The sequence below is a fragment of the Bombus pyrosoma genome, linkage group LG13, assembly GCF_014825855.1.
Source record: "Bombus pyrosoma isolate SC7728 linkage group LG13, ASM1482585v1, whole genome shotgun sequence".
Lineage (NCBI taxonomy): Eukaryota > Metazoa > Arthropoda > Insecta > Hymenoptera > Apidae > Bombus > Bombus pyrosoma.
Genome location: NC_057782.1, coordinates 619,604 through 633,344, shown reverse-complemented (window position 1 = coordinate 633,344; position 13,741 = coordinate 619,604). Strand labels below are relative to the sequence as shown.

General features: G+C 36.4%; 1 protein-coding gene across 7 annotated transcripts in view; it reads right to left on the bottom strand.

Moving 5' to 3' along the window:
• The window catches only part of LOC122574022, a 379,076-nt gene that overhangs the window by 213,093 nt on the left and 152,242 nt on the right, over positions 1-13,741 (bottom strand). For 2 of the 7 annotated variants that reach the window (XM_043741082.1, XM_043741081.1), the window contains exon 3: positions 1,354-1,743. The exons of 4 other annotated variants lie outside the window; for them this stretch is intronic. In XM_043741082.1, the coding sequence (XP_043597017.1) occupies positions 1,354-1,743 (390 nt within the window). Of the gene's footprint in view, positions 1-1,267; positions 1,744-13,741 lie in introns of those variants that run through there. One more of the 7 variants, XM_043741080.1, reaches the window with a different exon arrangement.

Here is a 13,741-nt window from a genome sequence, read left to right as displayed (position 1 = left end):
ACAAATAAAAATACGGAAGAAGTCAAATAAGGAGAACGTGCAGGATGGCAATGATCGGTATAATTGTTATAAAAATATTAAAGCGAACAAAATGATTCAACTCACTTCAATAAAAAGCTATTTGGTTGATTTGATCAATTTATTTATTCACACAAGATAGTTATTTTTTCTATTTTATGGATACACCGTTACTGTTAATGTTGATGTTAAAGCTCTGTTACTCAAACTACGATCGAACGTAATTTCAATTATACAGGTATGAAGCGTGAACACGTGTGGTTATATTAATATGTGTGATAATCTGTTCCTATTCAAACAGCTTGTACGTGTCAAAGAAGGGATAATTGAAGTTGTAACTAATGAACTTAAATGAAAAACTGGGAGGATAGCGAACCTCTATTATCAGAACTACCATGTCTCCCAATTTGTTCCGATAAACGAGATTCTACCGTACATCTGATAAACCAAAGAAGTTATTAAAATCTTCGCATACTACCATCCGACTAAAACATCAATTCTCCAGTGCATCATTCAGGATGAATAATATTCCTACAAAATCCTCCATCATCGAACAATTATACCAGCACCGGGCAATTAAACGTTGATTTATTAACGAGGTGTCGAAACATGCTTGTCAAGCAACGAACGCTAATTTCTTCCAGTCGGTTGTTCACTGTACCGATCTTTCGCAATCGGCCAAACAAACACGAACAAACACGCGCATCCACTTATTCGTATAAATCATAATTAAATCGGGATGACGGACAATCATTTGTATCGGTTTTTGTCCCCGGAGCTAACAGAACGACGGCGGCAGCTGCATTATCATGCATTCCCGATGCACTTTCGATCGCGATGAACCACCGCGCCGGTTAAACCAGTTTTCACGTTCTCCATGACGATTACGCTCGTTCACGATCCAAAACGATTCACGCGAGAACGATCGTACCTACCTCTCGGATTCTTACATAATTTATCTTAATCTTTCCGCGACGATCGATTTGCACGATTCATTATGTCATTTGTCACCGGTCGAAAACCATTCGATCGCCACGATCTTTCTTCGGTTCGATCGATTTGTTTCCTCGTGTCTCTTTCGTTATTTCTTTCCTTTTTTTCATCAGTCGATCGTCGCAGATGCAGCTGCCAGCAATACTCGTAACGCACGAGTTATCCTTGACATTATACGTGCGTTACCAGAACGAACGAGAGTCCTCTGTTGCGAAATTACGACGCGTGCACTGGCTTTTTATGATTTCAATACGCCTCACGGCGTAGATGAAGAAGAAGAAAGAGAAGGAGAGATGAGATGGACGTAGACCTCACTTGATATATTCGTTCTCCGATCCGTTATTACGCTTGCGTAATCCCTCTCGGGGCCTTTTTCCAGTAGTCGTTCATTAACGAAACCTGTTGCTCGAGAGAAACGAAATCGGTGAACGTATGTACGATCTCGAGATTTAATTCGTGGCAGATGCAGCTGTGCGTAATAGCAGGACCTGTTTCCTGCCCGCGGAAGTGTGGCGAGTATTTCTGTAACAGGAAGGGATGAACGTGACGAAAGTTCGTTTCTTTTGCATATGCTTCCCTCCATCTTTTTTTTTCTCTTGGATTTACATCTTGTCGACGGTGAAACGCGCACCAACGGAATCTTTTGTTCGGCCGATGAATATTGCACGTTTGCAGTCGTGCACGCCGAATCTGTGTCACTAGAGTCGTTTGAAATTTCCAAACGTAAGTGTACTGTAAGTAAATAAACGTAATATAAGTTTGAAATTCTTTTCTATCGAAGTGACTACCATTTTATAAAGATTTATGATGCTAAATGAAATAGTATACTGTAGTAAATTTTTAGGGGATAACAGTAATGATTAGGTTCGAATTAGTAGTTTGTAACTTTTACTATAATATACTTTTGATTAATTCTTTTTATTTGATTTTTAAAGTAAGAAGAAGCGAGTATCATATAACGTACAATGTATATATTGAGTTGAGTAATAAGTTCATCCGTCCTTTACTAATTAACATATTTCGAAAAATGTTGTAAAAATTGCTTAGAAAATGTAGTATTAATAATAATACTTGAATTTTTTATAAAATGGATTAACTGAGTTTCTTCTTGATTATATATAGGAAGATTTTATCGTATGAAGGTTATAACGCTTAATGTGGTCAAAGATGCATTTATAGAAAATCGAGTTGTCATTGCTAAATGGAATTGTTTCTTGCAGTTAGAAGCATAGTACTATACTATACTATACTATAATATGCTATATTACAGAAGTATACATGATAAGTTCCTGGAAAATTGTAAGTTCATAATCTTTTATGATCCTTTTGAATTCTACTAAATTAATGTTTTCCTAAGTCGCCTGAGAATCAAAAATTCCAAAAGTTAGAATAAAAGAACGGTATTTACCTTGCTGCATTTTTTGGTCTTTTTTGACCCAATGGTATTATTAAAAATTAAAAATATTTTATACTTGAATACGAAAAAACACGACAAAATCGTTATTGGCATAACTTCTCAAATTTACATTATACATATTTTTGAAACATTACCAAATCTTTTTTGTTGCCAAATCGAGGGTAAAATTAAAGTGTTAAAATTCAAGAAGGGGTCAGAAATCGTCGACCATCGCCGTAAGATGATTCCTGTAACGACGAAACGGTTAACGCTTCCACGCGCATAATGAATCAGATTGAACCCTTTCCTGGACTAAATTAACAGGCGGCAGATGCACCTGTACGAACAGCGCAACCTGACACGGAAGCACAGCAAGCATTCCGTAACAGGAAGGGATGCTACCGTGCCTTAACCCCTAAAACTCATCGGGCCGAGGTTTCCTGTCGCAGGAAACGTTCCAAGTTTAAAGGGGGCGCGACCTGGTCGAAGCGTGACTATCATTTCGACAAGCTGCACACAGTTACGAAGTTAAGTTGTTAGTTTTACCGACGTTCCAACATTTTCGATAGTTTCGCTTAACTAAATTTGATATTTCCTCCTATATACACCTATCGAATTTTATGTATCTGATTTTCCAAACAAATTAAAAATGCAAAATTTTATCAAAACATTTACGCTGACATATCGATATAGGAAGTATGTATTTCTAACGGGAATCCAAAACATTGAAATATTTAATTTACGAAAACCTTGAGATAAAATTACGTGAAAAGTTACAACACCTTAAATTTTGTCAACGCCAAGGAAATAACAGGACATTATCGATACTTACAATAGAGGACCTACAAGATGTCGGTATAATATTAAGCTTACTATTTTTATGATTTCATATAAATGTAACAGGTGTATGTAATTTTTGTAACGTTGTATTTTATATCTTTTTACTTTTTTTTTAACAGAGGTGTAACTGAATGAATTGTGTTATATTTTAACAATTTAAGGAACGTACATGGTCTTCAGCGACAAACTGTAGCAGTTTCTTTGTAGTAGATGAATAATTTTCTAAATATTCAAAAAGCGCTGTATGGCGTAAATACAGACGAGAACCTACGAAAATTTGATCCTTGTCTTTAGAATTATGCATATAGAGATTTTTCAAAATCGAAAGACTTCAATAAGATATATGATACATGATTCATCGTAAAATATACGATTTATTATATTGAATGTATTAAGTAATTCGCTCTCACTTCTCTGTAATTAGCGCGTACCAAACTCGAAAAGTTTCAAGATTATACATATCCAAACGAACGTTACCGTTATTCCAGACGATTGACAGCAGTCAAGAGCCGGCAGCTTTTCGTTTTTCTCGGCATTCCCGTACCGGTAGCCGCACGCAACATCTCATAATTTGTAAGACATGTATGTAGTTAATAAAGTATTTATTATGTATTATAATCCAACTCTACGGTTTTCTTAGTTGGAAGTGCATCGGCAAGTTGAAAAGTGCATAACGCATACATACGTATTTAAAAACCCTTCGAGTTTATTCCATGTAAGACGCGGGTACCGATACACGTCCAAACTATTCGGTTTACCATGGAGATCTAAATTTCTCACTGCATATACATATGATTATCTTGGCCACTTTTTCTGTCTCTGTCCTACATTCAATAGTGTACGGCCACCGATTGGGACCGAGCTTGGTATTTATGTAAATAAATACTTCTTATATATCCGGAAAGGTATATTTCCCAGAATTATCTGACTCCTGCTGTGCGTACATCAAGAGTAAGAGCGAGAAGTAGACAGTGTAAATGGGACAGAATAAATAGCGTGTAATACATACGATACCGTAAAGTCAAGTCGTTTCTCCGATACCAGTCCAGATTATATCAATGCGAAACATAGATAACTTATCATGGTCATATATTCGGACGATATTGTATTTCCAATATCTGAAGGAAAAAATGCGGCTTGGTTTTGAAATCGGCTCGCGAGCTACTTTCCCTCTTTTCTTCTTCTATCAACGATATCGATATGCCCACAATTATAATCGCAGCGTTGTATATATTCGCAATCGTACGAGATAGGTAGAGATTGACCGTAGTGAGGACATCGGTGGAGCAATAATTAGTAGCGAGGAAGAAATTGCCTAGGCATACGTCGATATTCAAACTTCAAACCGATGACACTAGCCTCTATATCAGTGTTTACTTGCCATCAGTTCAATTTCCAAGTCATATTCTACTCGTTGCCACAGTTTTATTTTTATTATTCAATATAAATACACAGATGAATCGATTAGTAGGTTTGTTTACCTCGCACCATCATACATATATATCATACACGATGTAATTATCAAATACCTACTTATAAAATATACTTTCTCACATTTCTTATCGTAAACGCAATTATTTTAGAACAGATACATTAAAAAATATATATACATATATTTTTCCGATCGGTACTTGGAATTTCATTAAACCATGAAAAGATTGACCTTTTGAGCGCTATAAACGCATATATGCGTTCTCACATAACTAACTAAAAGTGGCGTTAAAGTGGCGTGATAAAAAAGACGTATGGATGTTATCCACCTCACATTCTGATGATTTCGTTGAAACAAAAAAAATTAATTATCAAACTGGCAAACCAAAGCGAAAACCAAAGTGCATAGCAGACTACAATACCTAATAAATAAAATCGATATGATTTTGAGTTCACAATTCGAAAGAGCACAAAATGGTATAAAAGTATTTTTTCTACCTCTTAGACCTCGCTATATATAATGCATATATTCTTTACAAAAGTGCTAATAATAAAACTGAAACATTTGAAAATTTTCATCTGCTTCTCATAAAAGATATTTTGCAAAAATACTCACCACCCAGAGTAGAGGCTAAAGGAGGAAGAGTTCATTCCGTCGACCTTCCATTTCGATTAACGGAGAAGCATTTCCCTACGTCCTGCATAACTATAGAAAATAATAAACGTTCTTCACGACGAAGATGCGCTGTTTACACTAAACACAATCGCAAAACTGACTCGCGTTACGAATGCAAAAAATGTAACATTGGCTTATGTATTGAACCCTGATTTGAGATATACCGTACAATACAAAATTATTAAATTTTCAATTTAAAAGATATAATTTAAAACTTTTATATTGTTCATGTTATTATTTCTTAATGAAATAAATGGTTATTAAGGCTTTTGAGATCAGTACATAATTTATTTTAGTTGCAATCAATATATTTTACAATAAAAATTCAGTCCGCTCAACTTACGCTCTTTCGTAAAAAATACGCAGCCAACGTTGTGCGACATGAATTGTGTTATATTTTATGTGCAAGAGTGGACAGTCCACGGCACACGCTTAACGTCGGACAACGCAGCGCTCAAAAGGTTAAAGAAATGGTTGTTGGGGAACGAAGTATAGAATCATGGACAAAGTGTTTTCACAAGGCACGCTTAGCGCTGAAACGCTCTATCCATCCGCTACAAAATGGAAAATATGGTTACGACGGTTCCAGAGTACAATGACAATTTTCCACGTACCAGAGGACAAGAAGGTGGCTTACTTATTACGTTACATAGGAGCTGGAGCTTTCAATATGATTTTCAGCAAATTATCGCCATTCGATCCATATAAGCAAAAGTATGCAGATCTAACGGCCAAATTGGAAGATTATAATGCACAGGCGGTACTAGAAATTGCAGAAATTTATCGTTTTCAACAGCGGAAGGAAATGAAACGCGAATCTATACAATAATTCGTCGAAGCATTATATACGCTGAGTGTCAGAGATTACAATTTCAGAGATTATTTAGGAACAGCTTTGAGCAATCAATTCGTCTTTTTTGCTAGGAAACTAATGGACACAAGTGTATTTGTTAAAAATAAAGGATTTAGATTTTGATAAGGCAATACAGATTGCTTCTTCGATGAAACTGTTCGAGAAAAACGGCGAGCGATTATAATCAGTGATTAGAGCAAATCTCACTAGCGCGGTTCAAACAAAGAGAGCAACAAAGAACAAAGATAGAACGCGTTGTCAGCAAAACCGTGGCTGATCGCGATACGCATCTGATAGATATTGTGTAAGTGGAGATGAAGATTTCATAGTAAGCGAAGATAGCAGCACGGATTCCACCAATACCAATAGGTGGACAGCGATTAATCGGAAGGCCTGTTTCACATGTCGGCGATACACGTATCGTGATGCGTGTGTGATAGATGTTGAAGATATAATAGATTAAAATACGAAGCTGAGAATTTGGAGTGTTACGAGGGGCACGAGCAAACTCAATTCGCTCCGCTTAATACATGTATAATATATACCAAGGCTTCTCTTCTTTGTTTTGTATAATTGTCAACATATCTTCCAAAAAGAATATATTATATATATGCCTATATATATACTTGTTTTTTTCATTTCTTTTTTCTTTTTTTACTTTCCCACAATAGTTTTTCAAATCTGTGACACCTACAAATTGTATTCCTTTTCCGTATAAACGTCTTTCACCAATTCTACTCAATCACTCATTTCCAGCTTGTATCCGCTTATTTGTTTGCCTATTAAATCAATGTTCCCTTTTCACTCTTATATAACATCCAAATAGATAAAACTTCAAAATTCATCCATTTCTCGAAGAAAGAACCTTCGTCCAAGACGTGTACTTTAGACGAAAAACTACTCTCAACTAGAATGATGAAAACAAATGATCGACATAAGAAGAAATGAGATCATATTTTATTCGTAGAAATGTATCATCTGCGCATCGCGGTGTGTTTCGCACAATTCTGGTACACGTAATGGGGGTTCGCGATACGCATATAAGATACAAATGCATATATGTATCGCCGTGTGAAAGTGGCCTTACTTTTATTCGATTTTTCTACATCTCCGACATTTCCATGCCGGTAGCTATTCGAGATACATCGTAGTATGTCAGACTTATAGTTAACAAAATGTCGTGTATAACCCAACTCTATAATTTTCTTATCTGCGTAATAATATATTTTACAAAACATTATTCAAAATCTCAGAAATGCGCCGCCATACAGTGGCTACATAAAATATTGGCATTGGTATTTTTCAAGGAAGAGCTATTTTACAAGATCCTACATTTCATTTTAATGATATAAAATTTTTGTACTACTAAATGACACAAAATTTAATATACTTCGATCTACAATAATTAGTACGTAAATATTACAATAAATACAGTGCTATGCCAATACCTTTTATAGGCACTGTACAAATCTATGAACTATTCATGAGAAATTACCAATTGGTAGTCTTCATCATTCTGATAGCTTCAGTGTTAACAACGTTTAACTATGAGGAATCACCTTCCCTTGGTGGGTTAATTATCAAGTTTCCGGTTGTTTCGTGGCAGCACGCATCGAATGCAAATCTGAGGGGAAAGTAAACAGCGGAAATAGCCGGTGTCCGAGCGGGAGGCTTCTACGGCCACCTGTCCTCCGATACAGAAATCAAAAGCGGAAGTCTGCCACGGTACAGGAAGCATCGAACCGTGTCACTAGCTTCTCGTCAGCCACGTTGCTTCCTTCTTCGTGGAATCAGCTTCACGATACAGGAAACGACGGCGAACTTTGGAAAGCGGAAAGTGCGAATGTGTCGAACAAGTCGCGGATAACAACGCTTATGGTGTCCATAGAACTGTTCCGTACCAAGTAAATGTCATGTCCATGAAATCGAATTAATCTCCGTTTGATTTAAGTTAAAGTTAACGAAGTTGCTTGTCCGCAGCTATCTCGGCTTGTAATGGATAATGAAATTCTCTTTCTCTTACGATCAATTCGACTTGTCAGCTTGTAACGAAGGTTACTTGAGAGGAAGTTTGAAAATACGTTTGAAAGTAAAATGGAGGGGAGAAATATTAATAAATCGTAAAATAATTGATCGTGTTATTCTACGCTTAGTTTTTAGGAAATTGTGAAATAAGATTTTGAAACATCAACAAAGAAGTGAAATACAAAAATATACCAAGATCGATATGGAGATGCTAAAAAATTCATTCCCTTTGTTATAATAAGAATTGTTCATAACCAAACTCTATATTATTCGTTCATCGATAGTTACATGTGCTGTAGATTGTAAAACATACATTTTTCGTTTCGACATATTTCACGTTTTGCACTTGACGCATGGACGAATCCAATTTTGACTATTTTACAAAAGTTATTTCACATTATTGTAATACAAATGGATGCAATACAAGATAAATAAGAAATTCACTTTTTTTATATATATTTTACTTACAGTTGGACCACTTTCATAATCACCGACACAAAAGTATATTCTCAAAAGTGTATAAATTAATATGTTGTGTATAACTAGATAAACGAGACTCGCCACACAAATAATTTACCCCTTTTGAACCAATTACTTAAACTTACTAAAACATTACTTAACCAGCGAAACTAGCGCTGACTTCTCCAAAGTAAAATCGAAATCACTATACTTTCAACAAAAATCAGTAATGCCAAACTTTTAATTATCGTAATTAATCTTCTTCGTATTACAGCTTCGTATCAAAATACCAAAGGACCCGATTAAAATCTTGAAGCGATCGCGAGGATCGATCAACGTGATTACGATCCAGGCCACTCGTGCTTTCGTTAGGAGAAATTTCGTTTAGATGGCCGTCGGCGTATTGCCCCGGGAGAAATATTAATAAGTTCATCGATGGAGACTAATTGTCGGTCGTATGTATCGGTAATATGTAAATTAAAAGTCGGCGCAGAGAGAGATATCTGCGGCTCGGTGATTTTTCGAGGACGATCGCCGATCGTACGAGCTAACGGCCTCCTACCCCGACCTCTCTCTTTCTCTTTCGTGGGATTGAGCAATCAGGTAACCGATTATTTTCCTCGCACCGCGAATAATTACCGCACTTTAATCCGATCCACTGTAAGCCATCGATAACTCGCCCCGCACACAGCCTAATAAACCTAATGACCGATACAAAATTATCGTCGAGTCGTGTGAACGTACGAACACGACCATCGCGGCTGATTAACGATAATAATAATAATTCCAGGGATTAACGCGATTCTAGCGTGTTTCCAGCGAGAGTTAACGAGCACGAGCAACCAGTCTTTGACGTGACCCTTTTTGTCTCGTTTAATAGACCGATCCGCTTTTCGATGAAAATTCTTCTCGGATCATCCGGATAAATTAGAACGAGGCAGAGGATTGCTTTCGGAGAAAGTTAGGAATCTTGTTGATGGCTTTTAGACCGCTCTTTATGGAATTTTTTGAGATTTAGCTTTTAACCATGCTAGGACCCCTCAGAATTTTTAGGTCTAAACTGCAACCTTTTATGTATTTGTGGGATATCTGAAGACACTAAAATGCATAGAATGCGTGTAATATGTAAAGATATTTACACCTTTAAGTCTATTCGTCAATAATAATGCCCCATAATTTTTTAAATACGACGAAAGCTTCCGACAGATCAATTTATCGTCACGATAACAAACGCTCTTTCTTTCCACGCGCCTCCCTATACCGAATCACCGCCATCGAAAAAAGATCCACTTGCTCCAAGGTGCAGCCACCCTCCTCGCCGTTCCTTTCCATTAAGAAGAGCCATGAAATCGCGTCGTCTCCAATGGAGCGAAGAAAAATTCGCGGCGGGAGCTAGACGCTTGAAACCACCCCAGGAAGGTGCATCTGTCGATCTAAGCCGTGATTCATGGTGATCGCTCGGACTGTGTAGAAAGAACGAGAACGAAGCGGAAAAAGGAGAAAGGAGAAAAAAGGATAGTCTCGACTACCACGCGACCGCCCAACCTAGCCTCTGCCTCCACGGGCTCCCATGTAAAATATCCCCTCTAACATTCCTTCGAGCGGACAAACCTCCGCAGATACCCCACAGCTAGGCCAGGGATTTTAATTACCTCGAAGCGGTTATCAGGCTAAATCATACTTTCTGTCTTATTTATGAACGCCCTAAACGACACGGTCGCGTCCAACAATTTATACGCGTCTAGCTGGTTAATTAATATTTGTCGCCATTCACGCATCACCATGGTCTTATACTGGATGGTTGCCTATTTTTTATTTTTTTAAGAGAGAGAAAGAGAATACGAATGTTTTAGTCGAGCTTTAATTCGACCCCACACTTTTGCGGCTATGCTTACGAGGCCAATAATTAAATCGTTAGAAGCATTGTTGGATGCTTGGGATCATGCTCGTTGATTGCGTGCAACTTTCGATTGTGACGTATAAAGACGATGGGTTTAAGATTTGGAGGTGTTCGTCATAATATCTGTGTCTTAATGCCAGAATAGGTGGATTGTTGATTGTTTGATTCGCCTTTTGTCATTTTGGATTGGAGCAGAAATTAAAATAATTTCAATAAAATTCAACGTATTTTGTCGATTTTTAATTGGGTTTGTATTTAAAAAATTTAACTGTCTAGAATTCATATTAATGTCTTATAATATACAACACATATCTACTATAAAATTACCTTATATTTTATATTATTTGCTACAGAATAGTAACTTTTACAAAATAAAGTAATCTAACGGCAAACACTTTACGTACAAAGAGTTACAGATCATTCGTTACTAATGTGTGAATTTTTATGTAAATTTATATTTTTACAAAATCTATTTGTTACATAAAACATTTGCAAATTTTATCAACATTGTAACAAGATAGGGCTGTCATGATTATAATGGCAAAATTTAAAGCCAGCCTAAAAATGTACGCCTATATGTGGAGATTACAAGATATTTATTGCCAACAAATATATAATTACTTAAAAATTTAGAATACAAGCATGACTAACCATTTTCAGCCTACTACTTGGCTTATAATAAGTTAGTTAAATATAATCTCATTTACTATCGAAAATGTTATTGAATATCGAGATTTGTTAATATAATACAATTGATAACCGACTGTTTAAATACTTTTGTGACTTGTGCAAAGTACATACTTCTATTAGATATCTTGTAATTACTATGCACATTTTCATGTTTTTTTTCAAACTTTACCAATCTAGTCATGATAGTCGAGTCTCGTAACGAAGCTAATGAAATTTCAAAATATTTCGTATAACACAGATAATAAAATATATTCGTTAAAAGTATCTACAAACGTCCCACCTACTTTCGTCAATCTGTGTATGTTTGTATTTTCAAATTTCATACAAATGCATAAAAATCCCTAATCTACTCGCCACTAAATTTTATCAAGAAACATGCAACTCGATCTCTTACCATATTTAACTTATACCTATACATCGACTGATATTTCTGACAAGTCTTTAAATCTGCCAGTATAAAAAGAACTGAACCTCCAACGAGCCGGAACCACGTTCAAGTCGTCGTAGATTTTCCACGATGATTTTCCTCGGGACGAAAGTCATCGCAGGCGCCTCACTACTATGCCGCGCGACTCTATGAAATGACGTTCTGAACATTAAGAAAGGAATTCACATTCGAAATACTGTAAATACGGCGCGTAGATATAAGCATCTTTTACGTCGGAGGCAAAGAGGCGGAAAAATTCGTACACTCGTATTTACATACATAATGTAGGGTCTAATGCGGCCGATTGCTGCTACCGCCTAGATATTCATGTTTCAACGTTGGATACGCGTGGGCTTCAACCAACTGTTCTTGCTGCGTTAACTTCCAATTTTATGCACAGCCATTGCAATTTGTTAGAAAGATTTCATTTCAGCCCCGTTTCATGGTGTATACGCACATTCTCCACTCTTATTACGCTAAAAACTCATTTACTTCTGTGTTTCGTTAACAGAGAAACGAGTTGACTCATCATTTGGATCGTCAATATTTAATCTTTTTTCAGTCATTCTCGACGCAATTATATTTTTCTAACGTTAAAAGATATTTTCAGTTTGGACAAAATATGAAAAATATAAGGAAGGTCTTATCGATATGCAGAATTTCTCAATTTCGATGTTATGTCAAACATCTTCTTAAAACGTTAAAAATTGTTTTTGTTTGCTAAAATAAAAGAATTAAATTCAACCTTTTCTTTTTATTTAGTTTTTAATGTTCTGTTACATTCACTTTAAAAGTGCATTATTATATTAAAATTTGCGAAGGCCGCGATAATGCTTCGATCCTTGAATTTCTGCAATCTTGTCCTCATTTTAGCAAACGAAAAGGATTTGTAATAATTTAAGGAAATGTTTCATGTAACATTTAAGCGAGAAATCATGCATACCAATAAGAACTTTTCATACTTTGTTCAAATTGCAAATATTTTCTAACATTAGGAAAATGTAATTGGCTGAAAAATAACTGAAACAACACTGAATTAATACGACTTCGATTATTGTCTCTATAATTATTCCGAAATAAGTTTCTGATTGGAGAATGGATAAATTAGCAGGATAAAAATCTACTATATGTTTACACGTTCTTAAATCAAATAACGGAATCCTTCAAATAATTAATATTAAAATGGTGTCCTAGTAATTTTTTACTAAAATATTCGTTATTACTTCTCCTTTACCTATAGATATCATATCCACATTTTCCACATTCTATTCCAACAATAAAAGAAACAAAAATAAGCACATCGTCTCCATTAAATTAATTATTCCCTGATAACACCGTTATCCTACATTTGTCTACATCTTCCAATAAACTTTCAATGCATTTGCAAAATAAATCACAAATCTGCAAAAATAATGGAAAATAATCAATCGAATTCCTTTCCCTCTTCTCGTTCGCAACCATACGCATTCGATAAATACCAGCATCACGACTACATCTGAAATCCTTCAATCGATCATTCCAAAATCGTCGTCCCTATTACACTACACAATCCAGTAATTTAGTTGCCCGCTAAAAGGAAGAAACGTCGTGTGAAACAGAAAAAAATGAGGTCGAAGATCCAGAGAGAAGAAGGATTATCGCGCGGCGTACGAAAATGATTAATTACATGGCGCGGCGCGGCGCGGCGAGGAACGAGAGATACGACGTCCTTGGTCGGCTTGACGTGACAGCAGCACGCGGCAGCGTGATACTTATCGGCGTGATTTACATCGCAGTTAAAACCGTTGACACGCCGCGACTTTCCCGACCGTGCCACGCCGAGTTACCGTGCTTATCCGTGCAATTAGACACTTGGTCCCGAGATCATCGCGGCTCAATTCGACGACTCGCTGGGATTAATGTCTTCTCAGAGTTGATGAATAACGATTGTAAAGGGAAAACAGCCAAGAGAGTTCAGTCCCACGCGAGTCGCAATGAACCGAGTTGTCGAGTCGACGTGATTTGAACGTCGACAGACAAGATTTTTGAGACCG